Genomic DNA, 21,788 nt, shown 5'->3' on the forward strand with positions numbered 1-21,788 from the left:
GCGGCACATCCTCAGACTGTGCTGGTCATTGATGGAAATGACGCTTTTTGCTCTGTGTTTCAATGTTTCAATCTACATGTCACAAATGAAACTGATCTTTTATCTTTAATCTTGCCCTTGGTTGCTCTGGTTTCATCCCACATCCCAAGGACACGCGGGCGGATGTGTTAATTGGCCTAAGTTGCCTCTAGTGTGTAGGTGAGCGGTAGAATCCGGGCAAAATTCATGGAATGTACAGAGAATAAAGTGGGATTAATGTAGAGTTGGCACCTGGCCAAGTGGTTAAGGCATTCGTCTAGTGATCTGAAAGTCGCTAGTTTGAGCCTCAGCTGAGGCAGCGTGTTGTGTCTTTGAGCAAGGCACTTAACCACACATTGTTCTGCGACGACACTGGTGCCAAGCTGTATGGGTCCTAATGCCCTTCCCTTGGACAACATCAGTGGCGTGGAGAGGGGAGAGTTGCAGCATGGGCAACTGCCGGTCTTCCATACAACCTTGACCAGGCCTGCACCCTGGAAACCTTTCAAGGTGCAACTCCATGCTCTCATGAGACTAATGGATGCCTAAAAAAAATGTAGAGTTAACATAGATGGTCAGCACAGACTCAATGGGCCAAAGGGCCTGTTTTTGTGCTGTATCTCTCGGTCACTCTATCACATCAGCAGCAGGGCAACAGAATGGCACACAAGGAAAAGATCATTTCAAAATGGACAAACTTCACAGTTTAGGAATCTAATTAACTGGTAAATTACTTTGTTATTGTCACATGTACCAAAATACAGTAGTAAACTTAATTTTGCACAGCTTCCAAACAGATAATTTCAGAACATAAGTCTATTGGGTAGTACAAGTGAGAAGCAACAACAGGATGCAGAATAGAGTGATACAGTTACAGAGAAAGTGTAGTGCAGGCTGACAGTGAGATGCAAGAGTCATGACTGGGGTAGCTTGTGGGATCAAGGGCTCATCTTTAAATATAACAGCTGTGATCAAGGACCTGATAACAGGGGGCAGAAGCTGTCCTGGAGACTGATGCCGGGGCTGTGGAATTGCTGTGAGTCCTGAGGGAGAATCTTTCCTTCCAGAGGGTGGTGGGTATTTGTAATGAGCTGCCAGAGGAAGTGGTTGAAGCACGTACAGTGGTAGCATTCCAGAAGCACTTGGATAGAGACCTGTAGAGGTGGGACTTCATCAGGATATGGGGCGAGCTGGAAGGTCACCATGGTCAGCATGGACTCATTGGGCTGAAGGGCCTGTATTCGTGCTGTACTGCTCTGTGACTCTGGGGAGCCCAGCCCCAGAGATTTTCCTGTTCTTGGTGGTCACACAGCTTCATATGTCACTGGTCCTTCATTCTCATTGGATCTAAAAGCTGGAATTTCTTCCTCATTGGTACCGTGGAGGTACAGTCATTGAAAGGGCTGAACTTGTTCAAGAAGACACTTTCTCAAGGGCAATTTGGATGGACAATAGGGGCCTGTCTTTCCAGCCACGTCCATGTCCTTGACCCTTTATCATCCTTCTATCTTGCTCTTGGTTTTTGTCTGTTTCTAATTAACTTCCAATGAAACTGGTGAAGCAGAGCATAAACAAATTGTCGTTGTCTCCTTAGAGTTAAATACCTTCATGCATTATTACAGGGATGAGCATGAGTGAAAGAGAATGATAAATGGAATTCCAAGACCTTCCCTTTCAGCACAGTTCTCCTGGCAACAAAATGGGGTTATCTTTCGGGTGAGAAGGGAAAGATTTAAAAGGGACCTGAAGGGTAATTTTTCACGCATGGGAAGGTGTGAATGGGAAGAGCTGCCAGGGGAAGTGGTTGAGGCAGGAACAGTAGCAGTGTTTAAGAAGCAATTGGATTGGGACATGGAGAGGTGGGGCTGAGAGGGAGACGGGCCGAATGCAGGAAATTGGGACGAGCCGGACGTCACCAGGGTCAGCATGGACTCACTGGGCCGAATGATCTGTACTGCTCTGTGACTCTGAGAATACCAGCCCCGGAGAATTTCCTGCCCTCGTTCACCACCCTCATACACAGTAAATGGAATTCCATGACCCTACCTTTCAGCACAGTTGTCCTGGCAACGAAATATGGTCATCTTTCTGTAGTCAAAGAACGCTGTTCCCCTTAATGCCCTCTGCTTGTTGCTGTCGAGATAACAGCCGATATATCTTGCTAGGATGGAGAGAGAGAAAGAAAGTAAACAAATTGTCACATAATACCAATAATTAAAACTTGAAGATGCAGTGTGCAGGTTCATCGTAAGACCGTAAGACATTGGAGCAGGATTAGGCCATTTGGCCCATCGAATCTACTCTATCATTCCATCATGGCTGATTTATTATCCGTCTTAACCCTATACTCCTGTCTTCTCCCCATAACCTTTGACAGCCTTACGAATAAAGAACCTATCAATTTCTGCCTTAAGTACGCCCAATGACTTGGCCTGAACAGCCGTCTGTGGCAAAGAATTCCACAGAGTCACCACCCTCTGGCTAAAGAAATTCCTCATCTCTGTTCTAAACGAACGTCCCTCTATTCTGAGGCTGTGCCCTCTGGTCCTAGACACGCACTATAGTAAACATCCTCTCCACAAGCACTCTGCCCTGGCCTTTCAATATTCGATAGGCTTCAGTGAGATCCCCTCCCTCACACAACCGAGATTTGCCCTGGGGCGAAAGAATTCCCACCGTTGTTTCATGATAAAATTTCTCCTGTTTCACAACATGTCAGTTACAGGTGATCAACGGTGCTGCAAATTGGAACATGGACATCTTTCTTGTAGTGCATGGACAGACTGTGAAAATCGCAGGGAGCATGCATTTCTGAAATTTTAATGGGGGCTGTGCTGTCATTCAGGATGTCAGGAACTGTATTGACATAAAGACAAAGAGCTGGTCCCTGTTGGGTTCCATGGTGTCTTGTTCTCCCAAACAGTCCTGGAGTCTCCAGGCCTGGATGTCCAAGACTACACTGGGAGAGTGGTGTTGGGGAAGTTGAAGGAAGGTAATGGGACAGAAGTTCTGCTGACTGAGCTCACTAGTTGCCTGTCCACGGACCACACTGTCTGTTCAGTGTGACCCAGCTGTGGTATTCTGCTGGAAAGCCAGACTTCAGCTGATTGGCCAGGCCAGTGAGGGGCCGAAAGCTCACACAGGATAGAAGGGAATGCAGAGATGAGGTTACAATCGGACCAGCCGAAGTCTTGTTGAACGTCGGAGCTGTCTGGTGGGCTTGTGTGGCCACCTCCTGCTCCTACTTCATACGTTTGAATGTTCTTGTTCTAAATTTCAGTGGCACCATATGTTTCAGAGCATGGGAACTTGCCCTTCAGCCCATCTGGTCTATGCTAACTAAGCTGTGTTTGACTCATATCGCTTTCGAACCTCTCCTATCAATACATCTGTCCAAAAACCTTTTAAATGTTGTGAATGAATCTGCATCAGCCACTTCCTCTGGCAGCTCATTCCTTATACAGACCACCCTCTGGATAAATGAAAAAGGTGCTCTTCGGGTTCAGTCAAATATCGCCCCTCTCATTACAAACTTATGCCCTAATAAACCTGAGGGCCTTTATCTTGTCTATGCTCCACTGGCTCTTAAGCACCTTTATAGAATCACAGCTCACTCTCCCATGCTCCAGTGAATAGTGTCAGCCTCTCAAACTCACTTAGCCCCGGGAGTCCCGGCAGCATTCCTGTAAATAATTTCTTCACGCTTCCCAGCTTCATGGCATCTTCCCTACGGTAGGGTGATCAAAACTGAACGCAGTTCTCCAAACAGAGCCTCAGCAAGGTCTTGTTACAGCAGGACCTCCCAACCTCTGTGCTCATCTCTCTGAGTGATTAAGGCCAGTGTGCCAAAAGCCTTCTTCACCACCTTGTCTACCCAGGACACCTATTTCAGGAAGGATTATCCTTCCAAGCTTGAAGCAAGGCAACTTGGATAAGACTTGTAATGTTTGCTGATTCTTGTAAATATCCCTCATCAGGAGGAAGGAAATAGAAAAGGAATCAGTGCTGAACTGAAACAATACAATCAGTGGAAAGTGTTAACCCTTCCTCCCAGTACAGGCTAGTTCCTATTCCCCCTCATCACCAGATCCCTTCCTCGCTTCCAGTTTTGAGAATCCCAACTACATTTGTGCAAAGCAACTGGCCAGCACTCTGTGAAGGACCCTGGTAGTGAGCTTAATTAGTGTAGACAAACAGAATCTTTTCCACAGAATAGAAATGTTAAGTAGTCATAGAGTGTTACAGACAGAAACAGGCCCTTCAGCCCAGCTGGCCCATACTGACCGCAGCATCCTCTCTGCTCACATTCAGCCCATCACCAGCCCAGCCTCCCCCCCCTACCAATCCAAGTGCTTGTTAAATATCTTTTTCCCAGATCAGTTCTTTGTCATTGCTTTTGAATAGCTTTTTAAAAATCTGATTGTATTTCTTTATTTATCTGCAAGTAAATCAATCTCAAGATAGACTGTGGTAACATATATGCAACTTTGATAATAAATTTGATTTTACCTTTGAGCTGGCAAGACTCTCTCTGTTTGCAGATGGACATTGTCTGGCAGTTTTGTGGTTGAGAATAATAAATTTAGGATGGAGATGAGGAGGAACTGCTTTTCCCAGAGAGTGGTGAATCTGTGGAATTCTCTGCCCAATGAAGCAGTGGAAGCTACCTCAGTAAATATCCCTAAGACCAGGTTTAGATAGACTTTTGCATATTAGGGGAATTAAAGGTTGTGGGCAAAAGGCAGGTAGGTGGAGGTGAGTCCATGGCCAGATCAGCCACGATCTTATTGAATGACAGAGCAGGCTCTGATGGGCCAGATGTCCTATTTCTTATGTTAATTTGTTAGTTGAATATTTCCTTCTTCTTGCATTCTGTGAAATATCTAGTGGAGATCATTGGAACCACACTATTATTAAAACACAACAGAAAGTAGAAATGGTAGACAATAAGAAAAGGCTTGGTGTCTAATTCAGAAAAATGCAACATCCTTAAGGGAATCTAGTAGCAGGTACAACAACTCGATGATAAGAACCCAGAAGACTAATCACTTCTTTAAATTATTTCCCACAATATATCATGTCATTTCCCTGCACAGAGTTCTAGAAATTCCATGAAATTCAATGATAACTAAAGCAGAAAAAGACTGCACATCAATATTTTAAAAGGATTGTGTTTTAACTCCGACTGAGTTAGTCCTGGATTTTGGGGCTCTAGATATATAGATCTCTGACGGATGGTAAATTAAGTTTCACTGAATCTCAGGGAATTCTTCAATGAATATTAAACATGGGAAACTGGAATTCTTCCAAAAGGCACCGAGTAATTACAGCAAATACTCTAGTGTCACACAGTGACCTATTTATCAGAAACCCTTGTATAAACAACCTCATGCTAATTTGGTTTTAAAGCTAACTTCACAGAGTCATGATTTGTGAGGCTGGAGGGCATCTTATTCATAAATTAAAAATTAAAATCATGGAATTTGCTGACAAATGGAGAAGATTAGCAGATTAACAACTTGTCCAAACACGCTGACAGGATGGCTTTTGTTTTAATTTCCTTTTTAATCACAGAGAAGCTTAGATCAAATTGCTGGCCACGTTGAGCAAATGAAGTTGGCATTATTGGGTTGCGAGCCCCATGCGCTCCAGGTGGAAGGGGATTGAAGAATTTGACAGCTTCCAAGTAATGGTTACAAATGGACCATGCAAAATTCCTGTACAGTTTTGGTTCCTTTAGTTAACAACAAATATGCTCACCTTACAGATTGGGAGAATAGTCCACTGAGTAATGTAAGACACAAACCTCTCAACTTTAGAAAACCTTGATGAGATATATAGAACTCTTAACAGTGTTTTTCAGTGTAGATATTGGGCGCCTCTCCTGCAAGAGTCAGAGAGTCATAGAGCACTCTAACACAGAAACAGGCCCTTTGGCCCATCTAGTCTGTGCAAACTGTTATTCTGCATAGTCCCAGCTAAACGAAAGCTCTAGTACAAATTCAAAACTAGCCCCAGTCAACCTGCACCTGGACCATAGTCCCTCATACAACTCAACCAAGTACTTAGGGTATAGTTTTAGTGTAAATTGTGGGACTTCTGGGAATGATGTGAGAAAGATTCTTTTCTCACTCAGAAGTTTGGGAATCCTTGGTATTCTCCATGTAGGATGGCCATGGATATTCACTGATTTATATTAATTAGGGAAGCTCGGGATACAGAGGGCACATTGAATGGAACTTAAAATAGGAGAGAAGGCTTTAGTAAATGAGTGAGTGGGTGCCTATTCCCCACTCTTCTTCCCACAGAGGATGTGATGAGATTTAAACCTGTGCAGACTGACTTTCTCTCCATGCCTCTTTGACGAAATGTAACATCCCCATCAAGTCCTGAGAACTAGGGCTGCTGAAAGCAGAGGTGGAACATTCACTCAAAAGAGTAAAGGACCTGTTTCCTATTATAATTAGTGTTTCCCTGTCAATTCATTTCAAAATCCTAAACCTCTCAAATTAGTCACCCCTGAAGATCACACATGCCTAGTCTAGATAATCTAACCCCAGGAGCTGTAGTGAGCTCGGGTGGAACGCTTTTGCCCTGCTAAGACTGATAACTCTTTGGAAGATGTAGTGAGTGCCCTGTGTACAAAGTTCCCAATGGGGTCCAACCACGAACAATGAGCTTGGCCAAAAGGTTTCTAAATCCTCCCTGTTTATGTTCTGCCATTCCAGTTATAAAGTGTAGTATCTCAGAAATATTTTTGATAACGTTTTTGATTTTAAAAAATAACTTTATTCATAATAGTACATTGAGGAAATTTATCAGTACTCATCTTTTCCTATAGTCATTGACCATCAGAGGAAAATCAGAACACAGAACAGTACAACATGAAATAGACAATTGGCACGTGATATTGTGCCCACCTTTTAACCCACTCCAAGATCAATCTAACACTTCCCTCCCGCATAGCCCTACGTTTTACTATTACCCATTTGCCTATCTCAGAGTTTCTCAAATGTCTTCAATGTATCTGCTACTATCACCACCCTGGCAGTTTGTTGCACATACCCATCACTCTGTGAGTAAAAGCTAGCTGACATCACCCCTATACTTTCCTCCAATCACCTGAAAATTATGCCACCTGGTGTTCACCATCTCTGGCCTGAGAAAACGGTGCTGGCTGTCCTGTCAGTCTCACACACATTATACTGCAGGACTTGGAATGAATGACTGCTGAAAATGTACTCTCCCTGCAAGAGCTGCAAGTGTGAACTCAGTGAGGAACATGTGACAGGCACCAAACCAGGCAATCAATATCTCCATCAGGAAACAATTGAATGACAAAGTCATTAACAGGTTGTGGTCCTTACAATGAAGATCTTGGTTGCACTGAACGAGCTGAGAAAATGCATGGGAGGTATATTTACAATTGGGCAACACCTTCACTCGTTCTACTCAATTGCTCTAAACGGAGAACTGCCCTTTTTGCTATTGTGTTGATGTATTGCTGATATTAATGTTGTCAGATGAGTTTGGGATGTGTAACTGCCAATATCTAAATAAAGATAAAGATTTAAATTGTTTATTTGTCACATGCACATCAAACTTTGAAACATACAATGAAATGTGTCGTTTGCGTCAATGAACAACACAGTCAGAAGATATGCTGGGGGCAACGCGAAAGTGTTGCCATGATTTTTGGTGCCAAGGTGACAGGCCCACAACTTACTATCCTTAACCCACACATCTTTGGAAAGTGGGAGGAAAAAGTAGCACACAGAGGAAACCTATACGATCACCAGGAGAATGTACAAACTCTTTATAGACAGTGTCGGGAATTGAACCTCAATCACTGATGAAGTGGCTTTAGGAGTGAGATGGTTTTCACCTGTTTCTATATCGAGGTCTGAGATACTCTTCACATGTTTCTATATGAAGGGGTGAGATGGTTTATACCTGTTTCTATATGAAGGAGTGAGATAGTCTATATCTGTTTCTATATGAAGGAGTAAAATGGTCTATTTCTGTTTCTATATGAAGGAGTGAGTTGGTCTATTCGTGTTTCTATATGAAGGAGCAAGATGGTCTATACCTGTTTCTATATGAAGAGGTGAGATGGTCTATCCCTGTTTCTATATGAATAGGTGAGATGGTCTATATCTGTTTCTATATGAAGGAGTGAGATAGTCTATATCTGTTTCTATATGAAGGAGTGAGATGGTCTATCCCTGTTTCTATATGAAGGACTGAGATGGTCTGCACCTGTTTCTATATGAAGGGGTGAGATGGTCTATCCCTATTTCTCTATGAAGGAGTGAGATAGTCTATATCTGTTTCTATATGAAGGAGTGAGATGGTCTGTCCCTGTTTCTATATGAAGGACTGAGATGTTCTGCACCTGTTTCTATATGAAGGGGTGAGATGGTCTATCCCTGTTTCTATATGAAGGACTGAGATGTTCTGCACCTGTTTCTATATGAAGGGGTGAGATGGTCTATCCCTGATTCTATATGAAGGACTGAGATGGTCTGCACCTGTTTCTATATGAAGGGGTGAGATGGTCTATCCTTGTTTTTACATGAAGGAGTGAGATGGTCTATACCTGTTTCGATATGAAAAGGTGAGATGGTCTATACCTGTTTCTATATGAAGGAGTGAGATAGTCTATATCTGTTTCTACATGAAGGAGTGAGGTGGTCTATATCTGTTTCCATATGAAAAGGTGAGATGGTTTATACCTGTTTCTACATGAAGGAGTGAGATGGTCTATACCTGTTTCTATATGAAGGAGTGAGATGGTCTATATCTGTTTCTACATGAAGGAGTGAGGTGGTCTATACCTGTTTCTATATGAAGGGGTTGAGATGGTCTATATCTGTTTCTACATGAAGGAGTGAGGTGGTCTATATCTGTTTCGATATGAAAAGGTGAGATGGTTTATACTTGTTTCTACATGAAGGAGTGAGGTGGTCTATATCTGTTTCTATATGGAGTGAGATGGTATATACTTGTTTCTATATGGAGTGAGATGGTGTATACTTGTTTCTATATGGAGTGAGATGGATTGCACCTGTTTCTATTTGAAGGAGTGAGGCGGTCTATATCTGTTTCTATATGAAGAGGTGAGATGGTCTATACCTGTTTCTATATGAAGGAGTGAGATGGTCTATATCCGTTTCTACACTCACTGATGAAGTCTAGCATGCCATATACCTTCTTCACCACCATATATACAACTTTCAGGGATCTACTGAATGTATTTATGCACCCGAGGTCTCTGTTCAACAACACTGTCCAGGACCCTGCCATTATTTTTCCATGCCCTGCCCTATTTCAACCTCCCAAAATGCATTACCCTACACTTGTCTGAGTTAAATTTCATCTCTCATTCCTTTGCCCACATTCTCAGTTGATCGATAGTTTCTCTTCTCCACTCTCCCATCAGGCAAGAGGTATAAAATCCTTAAAACATGTACTACCAGGCTCAAGGACGGCTTCTATCCCATCATTACCAGACTCTTGTGTAATAAGATGGACCCTTGCCCTCACATTCATTACAATCTCGTACTTTATCGTTTACCTGCACTCCACTTTTTCAATAACCCTTACACTTTATTCTACATTGTTATTCTAATGATATATTCTAGCTCAATGCACTGTGTAATGACTTGATGCGTGTAAACACTATGCAAGGCAAGCTCTTCACTGTATCCTGGTACATAGAAACACACAGTGAAATGTTTGTGTTAACCTCAGGATGAGCTGGGGGCAGCCGGCAAGTGTTGCCACACGACATGGCGTGCCCCCAATGTTCAGCAGAACAGCACAAGCAAACAATAAAACAAAACAACAACAGCAAAACAAGCCCCTTTCCCACACTCCCACTCACACACCCACACACGCGCACACACTCCTATCCACCCACTCACACACACTCCTATCCACCCACTCACACACACCCACCCAAACTCACACACACCCACACACTCACACACACTCCTATCCACCCAAACTCACACACTCCCACTCACACACCCACACACGCGCACACACTCCCACCCAAACTCACACACACCCACCCAAACTCACACACACCCACACACCCACACACACACCCACCCACCCAAACTCACCCACCTGCTCACTCACACACACATATACACACACACACACTCACACACACCCACCCACCCGCTCACTCACATACACACACGACTGGTCTCCAACCCAGGACAGGCCGTCTCCAGTCCTTGGTCCCAGACACTCAGACTTGCACACATTGGGCCTCCAACTTCCAGCCCCTGACCCTGGAAGAATATATAATGTCTTCTTTATGCCCTCCTAATTCCCTTCTTGAATGTGCACTAAATCCTTTCAATCCTCTGACCTCAGCTGCCTAGGTGTGGCATCCAGAACATAGAACAGCACAATAAGATGTTGTGCCGACACCTTAACCTACTCAAAGGTCATCCTAACCCTTTCTCCTACAGAGCACTTCACTTTTCCATGTGCCTATCTAAGAATTTCTTAAGAAAAACATATTGTATCTGCCTTTACCACCACCCCTGACAGGGCGTTCCGAGCAGCCCCCACTCTCCAAGTAAAGAACTAACCTCGGACATCCCCCCAATACTTTCCTCCAATCACCTTTAAATTATGTCCCTTGTATTAGTCCTGGAAAAAAAGCATCTAGTATCCACTCAGTCAATGCCTCTTATCATCTTGTAGGCCTCTATCAGGTTATCTCTCATCCTCCTTCAGTCCAAGAGAAAAGCCCTGGCTCACTTAACCTGTCTTCATATGACATGTCCTCGGTCCAAACGACATCCTGGTAAATCTCCTCTACAACCTCTCTAAAGCTTCCACATCCTTCCTATCATGAGGTAACCAGTACTGAACACAAAATTCCAAGTGTGGTCTAACCAGGCAGATGCCTTCTTTCTCTTGACCAGATCCTCAGTATGTTGGGTTTCCCAATTTTTCATCTTGTCCTTCATCCTAAGGGGAATCTGCCAGCCCTGAGCATTTCTTATCTCACTTTATCTCCTATCTCACCATGAAGGGATGATATTTGGGAATTCTAGTCTGAAGCTATCATTTGGACCACCACGAGACCCTGCCTCACATACTAAATGGCCCATCCCTTTGAGATCTGAGTCTGTTAAGCTTTGTATTCCAATGGGCACTTCATTCATCAGATTTAATTGTGCCAGTTCAGCCGGACCCATCCACATTCCAGGTGTCTATTCCGAGAATGTTGCAAACACTATCTGAATTTCCTGATGGACTAATCTCAGCTTTCCACTGCAATAAAGGCATGAGCACAAAACAAGGCAAAATTTAAAGAGATACCATAAACATAACGTAGAAAAGCAATAAAGGAGAATTGTTAAAATTTTTCTTCAGAACTACGTGACTCCTGAAACCTGCAGTGGAAGGGACTGCATATGGGATCCCAACGTAAAGTTCCCAAGCTCTCTAATTTTAAAATATTCTCCGTAACCTCTCAAACATCAGTGAATTGTACCATCTGTGAATTCAGTTGGAGGTGTGTGGGAAGGGATTCAGTAGGTTTCAGCTTGTAAGCGTTGGCTTTTGTTAGCATTGCTGCTGCTACACGACAAACATCTCTCCATTGGGGCTTGTTTTTGTCCTTCAATAGCACTGGAATTTAATATTCTGGATACAGTTCCAGAAACTTGTCTTTGCTACAAACAGTGAGAATCAAAATCCCAAAGTTTTTATATATATATTGTTGGGGTGATGTGGAAATGGAGGATCATGGGGAGAAAGTCAAGCTGAATTAGATCAACATTTTATGTCCAAACAGGTTATTTGTGCTGCTTATTCTTATTTTTATAAGTACATTAGGGAGGGAAAAAAAGAATCGCCGCTCTGTAATTTCTCCTCTTTTCCCCTTCTCCCTTCCCTTTTTCCATTCCCCATTCTGGTGGTTCTCTCATGCCTTCTCTTTTCCTCCGCTGCCCTCATGACCTGCCCATCACCTCCCACTTGCTCCCCATTTCCTTCTCTTTCTTCCATGGTCTGCTCTCTTCTCCCACCACATTCCTCCTTCTTCATCCCTTTACCTCTTCCACCCATCAGCTCCCAGCTTCTCACATCATCTCCTCTCCCCACCCATCCACAATTCCCCTCACCTGGTCTCACCTATTACCTGCCAGTCTCTTTCCTCCATCTTCGTCTGCTGGCTTCCTTTCTAGTCCTGATGAAGGGTTTCGGCCCAAAGTATCAACTGTTTATCTCCCTCCTCAGATGCTGCCCATCCAGCTGATTTCCTCCTGTATTTTGTGAGTAACCTCCTGGGTTTTCAGGACACCTGGAAAATTGTGACAGGTGATTCCAGCAAGGATAAGATGCAATCAGGCACAACTATAATTACCTGGCTTGTGGGAGCTGGTTAGAATGCCTGTTTACGAAGCTGCACATACTCCACTTGAGTAGTCAACTGCAGCAGTGTCTTCTCCCTGTTTCATCGCCCCATCTCCGACAGGTACATCTACGATGCTTAGTGTTGAACTGGGCTTTTTATCCACATATCGAGGTATGGAAAATCCCTAACCTCCTCATAAGTATCAAAGCTGTTTCCACAGTAAACATTAGTGGTCAATTTTGTGAGAAATCTTCCCACATTACTGTCAGCAATCTTGTAATCAATTGCAGACTCATCAAACTGACTGCTCAGGAAATTGCCCCAGTGATTTCAAGCTTCAGGATTGTTTATTGTTTAGATCAAAATGATCTAGTACAACATTAAAAAAAACAATAGACATAAAGAATTCAATAACAAACACAATAAATATAAATATTAATGAAATCTAATACAACACAGTGTACAAGGAACTGGAGGAACTCAGCAAGTCAGGCTCAGGCAGCATCTATGAAAAGGAATAAAGAGTTGACATTTATTCCTCTCCATAGATGCTGCCTAACCTACTGAGTTCCTCCAGCATTTCGTATGTGTTACCCTGTATCCTTGGCATCTGCAGAATCTCGTGTCTATGTACAAGTATCTGTAATATACAGTACGTAGACTAATTGTATGTGCATAAAGTGACACTAGTTGATATTATGTAGTGGTGGTGGGGTGGTTGTGCTGATCAGCCTGTCAGCTTAGGGGCAAAGTAACTGTTTTTCAGTCTCGTGTAAAGATAAGGACAATGCTAAATTCTGGGAAAGTTAACTATCTACATTATTTTTCTACCCTCACTGGAGTTTAGAAGAATGAGTGGGTATCTCATTAAAATCTATCCAACGTTGAAAGGCTTAAATTGAGTGGATGTGAAGCGGGTATTTCCTATGGCAGGGGAAGTCTAGGACCAGAAGGCACAGACCCAGGATATAGGGACGTCCATTTAAACAGAGATAAGGATAAATTTCTTTAGCCAGAGGGTGGTGAATCTGTGGAATTCATTGCCACATATGGCCTGGATGCCAAGTCATTGGGTATATTTAAAATGAAGGTTGATAGGTTCTTGATTGGTAAGGTTGTCAAAGGTTATGGGAAGAAGGCAGGGAAATGGGGCTGAGAGGGATAATAAATCAGCCATGATGGAATGGCAGAACAGACACGGCAGGCTGAATGGCCTAATTATGCTCCTATGTCTTGCGTTTTTATGGTCTAATCTCTGATTTAATCCATAAACAGAAAATATTTGTTACATTGTAACCTTAAAAGTAAGAAGGCTAGATAACATGCCTTTGCTTTGTAATTGTGACACAGGATCCTACCACTTACTGAAGACTCTGACAAAGTATCATCAGGCTCCTGAACCAGTGTGGGTAATTCCACTCACCACAACTCTGAAATGATCCCACAACCTACAGACTCACTTTCAAAGACTCTTTACAACTCATATTCTCAGTGTTAATTTTTGTTTACACAATTTGTCTCCTTTTGCACATTGGTTGTTTGCCCGTCTTTGTTTATGAATAATTTGTTTTCATAAATTCTATTGTGATTTTTATCTTCCTGTAAAAGCCTGCAAGAAAATGAATCTCAAGTAGTTTATAATAATATACAGTGGCATGCAAAAGTTTGGGCACCCTGGCCAAAATTTCTGTTACTGTGAATAGCTATGCGAGTAAAAGATTACCTGATTTCCAAAAGACATAAAGTTAAAGATGACACATTTCTTTAATATTTTAAGTAAGATTACTTTTTTATTTCCATCTTTTACAGTTCCAAAAAAACAAAGAAGGAATTGGGGTGCCCAAACTTTTTCATGGTGCTCCTTTCCTTTTCTTTCACTCTAAAATTGTACAAAGGAAAAATAATACACTCATCTTGTTTAAAATGTTGAAAAGAATATTTCGTCTTTAACTTTATGACCTTTGGAGATCAGTTCATCTTCTACTCACTTAACACTCACAGTAACAGAAATTTTGACCGGGGGTGCCCAAACCTTTGCATGCCACTGCCACCGTGTATGCTCTTCCATAAAATATTTTCTTTATACTGTGAATTCTAAAATTTTCTGCAGATGTACAGAGGAAAGATTTCAGATTGGTTTACGTTACGCCCGATATGGGACGAGCCATCGTGGCCTGATATGGGATGAACCATGCACAGCGATGCAAGTTGCTCCAGGGAGTTGTGGACTCTGACAGTTCCATCACGAGTACAGTTCTCCCCACCACTGAGCACATCTACAGAGGCACACTCAGGAAGCCAGTATCCATCCTTAAGGACCCAGCACCTGGGACATGCCCTCTTCTCATTGCTGTCATCAGACAGGAGCCTGAAGACCCATGCCTCAAGGTTCAACACTGCCTACTGCCACTATTGTCCCTGACAATGTGACCACCTGGTAGAAAGGTTGCTAAAGAAGACACACCAACATCTTGATACAGCAGTTCAAATGTTATGTTGAAGTTGTATAAGACATTTGGAGTGCAGTTCTAGTCACTTACCTACAGGAAAGATGTCAATAAGATTGAAGTAGTATGGAGAAAATTTGCAAGGATGTTGCTGCTGGGACTTGAGTTATTTGGAAAAGCTGAGTAGGTTAGAACTTTATTCCCTGGAGTATAGGTGAATGAGGAGCAGATTTCACAGAGGTACATGAAATTATGAGGGGTATAGATAGGGTAATTGCAAGCCGATGTTTCCCATTATGGTTGGGTGAGACTAGAACTAGAGGTTATAGGTTAAGGGTGAAAGTTGAAATACGTAAGGAGAAGCTGAAGGGGAACTTCTTCATTCAGAGGATGGAGTGGCGTGCCAGTGGGACTGGTGGATATGGGCGCAATTGCAACATTTAAGAGAAGTTTGTATAAATACACAGATGGGAGGGCTATGGTCTGTGTGCTGGTCAATGGGACTAGGCAGAATAGCAGTTCAGCAGTGACGAGATGAGCAAAAAGGCCTGTTTCTGCGCTGTAGTGCTCTCTGACTGTATGGTAAGCTTGCCCTCAAAGGTCAGGACACTAAGCTAGGAAACAATGGTGAGCTAAATAAAACTTTAGTTAGGCCACATTGGGAGCACTGCATGCAGTTCTGGTTGCTCCATTGCAGGAAAGATGTAGAGGCGAAGGTCAGCAGAAGCTGTCAGGATCAGAGGACACGAGCTGTAAGGAGAGTTTGGAGAAACTGGGGTTGTGTTCTCTGGAGTGTCGGAGACCTGATGGAATTTTATAAGATTATGAGAGGTGTAGGTAGGGTGGATGATTAGAATGTCTTTCCCAGGGTGGATATTCAAATACCAGAGAACATGCATTTGAGACGGGGGTGGGGCGGGGTAGGGGGATATAAAGGTTGATTGGAGCTGTGTGGAACAAGTATTTGTACACAGTGACCGGTGGGTGCTTGGAACAGTCTGCCAGGGTAGTGGTGGAAACGAATGCAACAGTGACATGAGAGAGGCTGTGAGACAGGTGAACAGACTGGGAATAGAGGGGCATGGAACACGTGCAGGTCGGGGTGATTGACTTTCATTTGACGTCGAGTTTGGCATAAACAATGTGGGCCAAAGGGGCCCATTCTTGTGCTGGGCTGTTCAATTTTGCATGTTTCAGCATCATCGGTGCAAATTACCAGGTCCAGTGGGTGTGTGTGTGTGTGTGTGTGTGTGTGTGTGTGTGTGAGAGAGAGTGGGGGGAGCGTAGTTAAAAGGGTATATGGCATAGAAGCAGGCCCTTCTGCCCATCTCATCCATGTTGACAATCTCTTCTAGAAATGGAGCCACTTTCCCATGATTGCCCAAATGCATCCAACCCCTCCTGATGCATGCAGCTGCCTAAGTGCCTCCTAAAGATTGTAAACACATGCAGCTCTATCACTTCATTAGTGTAACACCATCTGTATTCTCGAGATTCAATTCCCACTGCTATCTGTCGGGAGCTGGTATGTTCTGAATGGAGTTCCATCGGGTGCTCTGCTTTCCTCCAACAGTTCAAAGACGTTTGGATTAGGGTTAGCAGGTTGTGGATAAGCTCCGCTGGCACTAGAAGATGGTGACTCTTGCAGACTGCCCTGCACAATCCTGATTTGATTTCATGCATTTCTCTGTAGTTTCGATGTACGTGACAGATAAAGCCAACCTTTGTCTTTGTCATCACCATCTTTTGTGAAAATATTGCCCCCAGATCCCTTCTAAATCTTCCCTTTCATGCTTTAAACTTATGTCCTCCAGTTTTAGATTTCTCTAATGTGTTGGTGAGTGTGTGTGTGTGTGTGTGTGAGAGAGACAGAGAGAGAGACAGACAGACAGACACTGTGTGTCTGAATATGTGTCCATGACTGTGTGTGGTTGTGTTTGTCTGTACTTCTGCATCCATGTCTGGAGTTATTTCATAACTTTACTGCAATGACTACTGTGCACAACTGACCTGAATGTGCGAAGCACTGCATTTGTTAAAGTACAGGGGATTCCAACCCCGTGCCACAGTAAAACAGTGGGAACTATTCCTGATACGTACTTACACTAAAATTACTTGATGCTTTCATCAGGGCAGCCAAGTGGAAAATATACCTTCTGTTCCCATTGCTTTCACTGATGAACACAAACACAGAGGCGTGTTCAAAGCTTCTTCCAACTGGGCCATGCACTGATCTATCCCCATCACCGGCCTCTCACCAACCAGACTGCACCGTAAGCAGTTCCTGAACACAACTGACAGATGTCCTCTCCGATATTGCTTCAGTCCTTCAGGAAGTTCGTCATCGAGGTAGTGGCACTTTCTCTTTGAACTTTATGTAATTGACAACACTACTCCCTACAATATACTCTGGCCGAGCCAGTAGACACTGTGTGTTACACCGTATTTGACACAGATATAACTTACAGGACAAAAAGTAATAACTGACAGAATGGCACAGATGGATGCATTATAACAGGGTGAGTGTTGTCTCTCTGATACAGAACAGGCTTTTATCGTGAGGGTTTTAATTTAACTTTGCTTAATGTTGAAGCAATTGTTATAGAAGTCATAGAAGTAATAGAAAAAGTCAGCTTGGAATCAAGCCATTTGGCCCATTGAGTGAGTGCTGACCATTAACCACTCATTCACATTTTACTACAGATCGTGGCAGATACAGCCCAGTCCAATCACAGGCAAAGTCTTCTCCACTAGTGACCACATTCACACTGAGCACTGCCAGATGAAAGCAACATGAATCATCAAAGACCCACCCCCACCATCCAGGTCATGCTCTCTTCTCGCAAGAGAAGGAGGTACAGAAGCCTTAGGTCCCATGGCACCAGGTTCAGGAATAGTTATTATCCTACAACCATCAGTTCCCACATGACCAGGTTCAGGAACAGTTATTACCCCTCAGCCATCAGGTCCCACACCACCAGGTTCAGGAACACTTATTACCCTACAACCCTCAGGCTCCCGAACCAGCATGGGCAACATCACTCACCTCAACTTTGATTCTATGACCCAAAGACTCACTTTCAAAAACTCTTTACAACTCCTGTTCTTATTAGTTATTTCCCTCACAATTTATCTTCTTTTGTACATTGGTTGTTTGTCAGTCTTCAACAAAATAGATTTTTTTTGTAAATTCTATCGTGTTTCTTTATTTGTCTATAAGTACCTGCAAGAAAAATGAATTTCAATGTAGTTTATGGTAACATATATGTACTTTGATAATAAATTTTACTTTGAACTTTGAATCCTATAGCAATCCCACATTCCTATTAAATCCTCCCCAGATTCTACCACACACCCACACTCAAGGAGTAGTTTATATTAGCCAATTAACCAACTGAACTGCACAGCTTTGGAATGTGGGAGGAAACTCCTCTGGTCACTGAGAGAACTTGCAAACTCCACACAGACAGCACCCAAGGTGAGGATTGAACTGGGTCTCAGGTGCTGTGAGGCATCAGCACTACTAGTCATGTCTCTCTGCTGTCGATAAACACTGGGCTGTCCCTTGTACATTAGGGAGACACTATACCGTATGTGAACTGTGAATGCTTTGCAAAGATGATGTTAAAAAAAGATTTCAGCATCCCATACGGCAGCTTCTCAATGAGCATCTATAAATGTCACCTGGATACACTGTTTGCAGGATTTATCTTCTGGTGACACGGTCATCTACCCAGAAGAAAGGTATCAATTTGATTGAAAGAGTATGGAGAAAGTCTACACGGGTGTTGCTGGGACCTGAGGTACTGATTTACAGGGAAAGGTTGAATAGCTTAGGACTTTGTTCCCTGGAGTGTGGGAGAATCAGGGGGCACTTGACACAAGTATACAAAATTATGAAGGGGTATATGTAGATAGGGTAAATACAAGGCCTTTTCCCACTCAGGTAAGAACTAGAACTAAGCGTGAAAGGTGACATATTTAAGGAGAACCTGAGAGGCAATTACTTCTCTCAGAGAGGGTGTTGCAAGTGTGGAATGAGCTGAGAGCAGAAGTGTTGGATGCAGGTTTCATTGCAACACTTAAAGAGAAGTTGGCATAAGTACAGTACATGGATGGGAGAGTTTTGGCGGGCTGTGGTCCTAGTGCAGGTTGAAGGATAACAGTTTGGCACGGACTAGATGGGCTGAAGGGCCTGTTTCTGCGTTATAGAGCTGTATGGCTCCATGACACTTGACCTTAGTGTTCCATTTATAATTGCTCCATTAAGATTAATGGCCATTTTTTTCCACTTATTTTTTCTGCTGGGCAGTGTGGGTATATTTCAATGTAAAAATAAATGAACCTGAACCTGAATATTAAGAAAGGGTATTTAACAACTGGTGTTAATGGGTCTGCTTCCTGCTGGGCTGAATGGCCTGTGACTCCTGTTTATATCACTAGCTCTTTGTGGATAGAATGGATAATGATCTTTTGCGCTCTTTTACTATGATATAATCTCCATATAAGTACCAGGATCTCTGGATAATTACTATAATGCATAAGTATTCAAATTGCTGCTCATTTACCTAACTATGCTAATTGTCGGCTTTAACCTGTGAGAGAGACCCTCATGACAACAAATTAGCATTTTACACATAACATTCTTACATACTCCGACAACAGCAGTCAATGACTTTGACCCTTTGGTATGTTTAATCATACCAGCAGTATATAGAATATCCTTCTCTTTAATCCACAAAGTATGGATTTGCATGAGAATAATAGTCTATCACAATGGACTTCACATGTGCTCATTTCCCCCAACAACAAGGAACACTCTGCTACTTGTATTGAGAAACTCTCAGTGGATTTCCTGAGCTAACTTTCTCTGGCACTGGCTATGGCAGCAAGTGATTTATTACTCCAGAGCCCTGCTCTTTGTTAAAGCTTTTCTTGATGTTTACCTGTCTTATTTCTAATTATAATAGACAATAGACAATAGGTGCAGGATTAGGCCATTCGGCCATTTGAGCCAACACCGCCATTCACTGTGATCATGGCTGATCATCCACAATCAGAATCCGTTTCCCGCCTTATCCCCATAACCTTTGATTCCGCTATCTTTAAGAGCTCTACCCATTTCTTTCTTGAAAGCATCCAGAGACTTGGCCTCCACAACCTTCTGAGGCCGAGCATTCCATATATCCACCACTCTCTGGGTGAAAAAGTTTTTCCTCAACTCCGTTCTAAATGGCCTACCTCTAATTCTTAAACTGTGGCCTCAGGTTCTGGACTCACCCATCAGTGGGAACATGCTTCCTACCTCCAGCGTGTCCAATCCCTTAATAATCTTATATGTTTCAATAAGATCCCCTCTCAGCCTTCTAAATTCCAGAGTATACAAGCACAATCGCTCCAATCTTTCAACATATGACAGTCCCGCCATCCTGGGAATTAACCTTGTGAACCTACGCTGCACTCCCTCAATAGCAAGAATGTCCTTCCTCAAATTTGGAGACCAAAACTGCACACAGTACTCCAGGTGTGGTCTCACCAGGGCCCTGTACAGCGGCAGAAGGACCTCTTTGCTATTATACTCAATTCCCCTTGTTATGAAGGCCAGCATGCCATTAGCTTTCTTCACAGCCTGCTGTACTTGCATGCTTGCTTTCAGTGACTGATGAACAAGAACACCTAGATCTCATTGTGCTTTCCCTTTTCCTAACTTGACTCCATTTAGATAATAATCTGCCTTCCCATTCTTACCACCAAAGTGGATAACCTCACACTTATCCACATTAAACTGCATCTGCCATGCACCTGCTCACTCACCCAGCCTGTCCAAGTCACCCTACATTCTCATAACATCCTCCTCACATTTCACACTGCCACCCAGCTTTGTGTCATGGGCAAATTTGTTAATATTATTTTTAATTCCCTCATCTAAATCATTAATATATATTGTAAACAGCTGCGGTCCCAGCACTGAACCCTGCGGTACCCCACTGGTCACCGCCTGCCATTCCGAAAGGGACCCGTTAATCGCTACTCTTTGTTTTCTGTCAGTCAGCCAATTTTCAATCCATGTCGGTACTCTGCCCCCAATACCATGTGCCCTAATTTTGCCCACTAAGCTCCTATGTGGGACTTTATCAAAGGCTTTCTGAAAGTCCAGGTACACTACATCCACTGGATCTCCCTTGTCCATTTTCATAGTTACATCCTCAAAAAATTCCAGAAGATTAGTCAAGCACGATTTCCCCTTCGTAAATCCATGCTGACTCGGACCAATCCTGTTACTGCTATCCAGATGTGTCGTAATTTCATCTTTTATAATTGACTCCAACATCTTTCCCACCACCGACGTCAGGCTAACCAGTCTATAATTCCCTGTTTTCTCTCTTCCTCCCTTCTCGAAGAGAGGGACAACATTAGCCACCCTCCAATCCACAGGAACTGATCCTGAATCTATAGAACATTGGAAAATGATTACCAATGCATCCACGATTTCTAAAGCCACCTCCTTAAGTACCCTGGGATGCAGACCGTCAGGTCCCGGGGACTTATCAGCCTTCAGACCCAACAGCCTATCCAACACCATTTCCTGCCTAATATAAATTTCCTTCAATTCATCCACTACCCTAGGTCCTTTGGCCACTATTACATCTGGGGGATTGTTTGTGTCTTCCCTAGTGAAGTCAGATCCAAAGTACCTGTTCAACTCGTCTGCCATTTCCTTGTTCCCCATAATAAATTCACCCGCTTCTGTCTTCAAAGGCCCAATTTTGGTCTTAACTATTTTTTTCCTTTTCACATACCTAAAGAAGCTTTTACTATCCTACTTTATATTCTTGGCTAGTTTACCTTCGTACCTCATTTTTTCTCTGCGTTTGCCTTTTTAGTTACCTTCTGTTGCTCTTTAAAAGTTTCCCAATCCTCCGGCTTCCTACTCA

The 21,788-nt window shown here is 43.1% G+C and overlaps 1 protein-coding gene across 3 annotated transcripts in view; it reads right to left on the minus strand.

Annotated features, from left to right (window-relative positions):
• The window catches only part of LOC140188970 (sialate:O-sulfotransferase 2-like), a 462,780-nt gene that overhangs the window by 171,188 nt on the left and 269,804 nt on the right, over positions 1 to 21,788 (minus strand). For all 3 annotated transcript variants that reach the window (XM_072245649.1, XM_072245635.1, XM_072245642.1), the window contains exon 4: positions 2,065 to 2,179. In XM_072245649.1, coding sequence (XP_072101750.1) covers positions 2,065 to 2,179 — 115 coding nt within the window. The remainder of the gene's footprint in view (positions 1 to 2,064; positions 2,180 to 21,788) is intronic.

Source organism: Mobula birostris, chromosome 2 (genome assembly GCF_030028105.1).
Source record: "Mobula birostris isolate sMobBir1 chromosome 2, sMobBir1.hap1, whole genome shotgun sequence".
NCBI lineage: Eukaryota > Metazoa > Chordata > Chondrichthyes > Myliobatiformes > Myliobatidae > Mobula > Mobula birostris.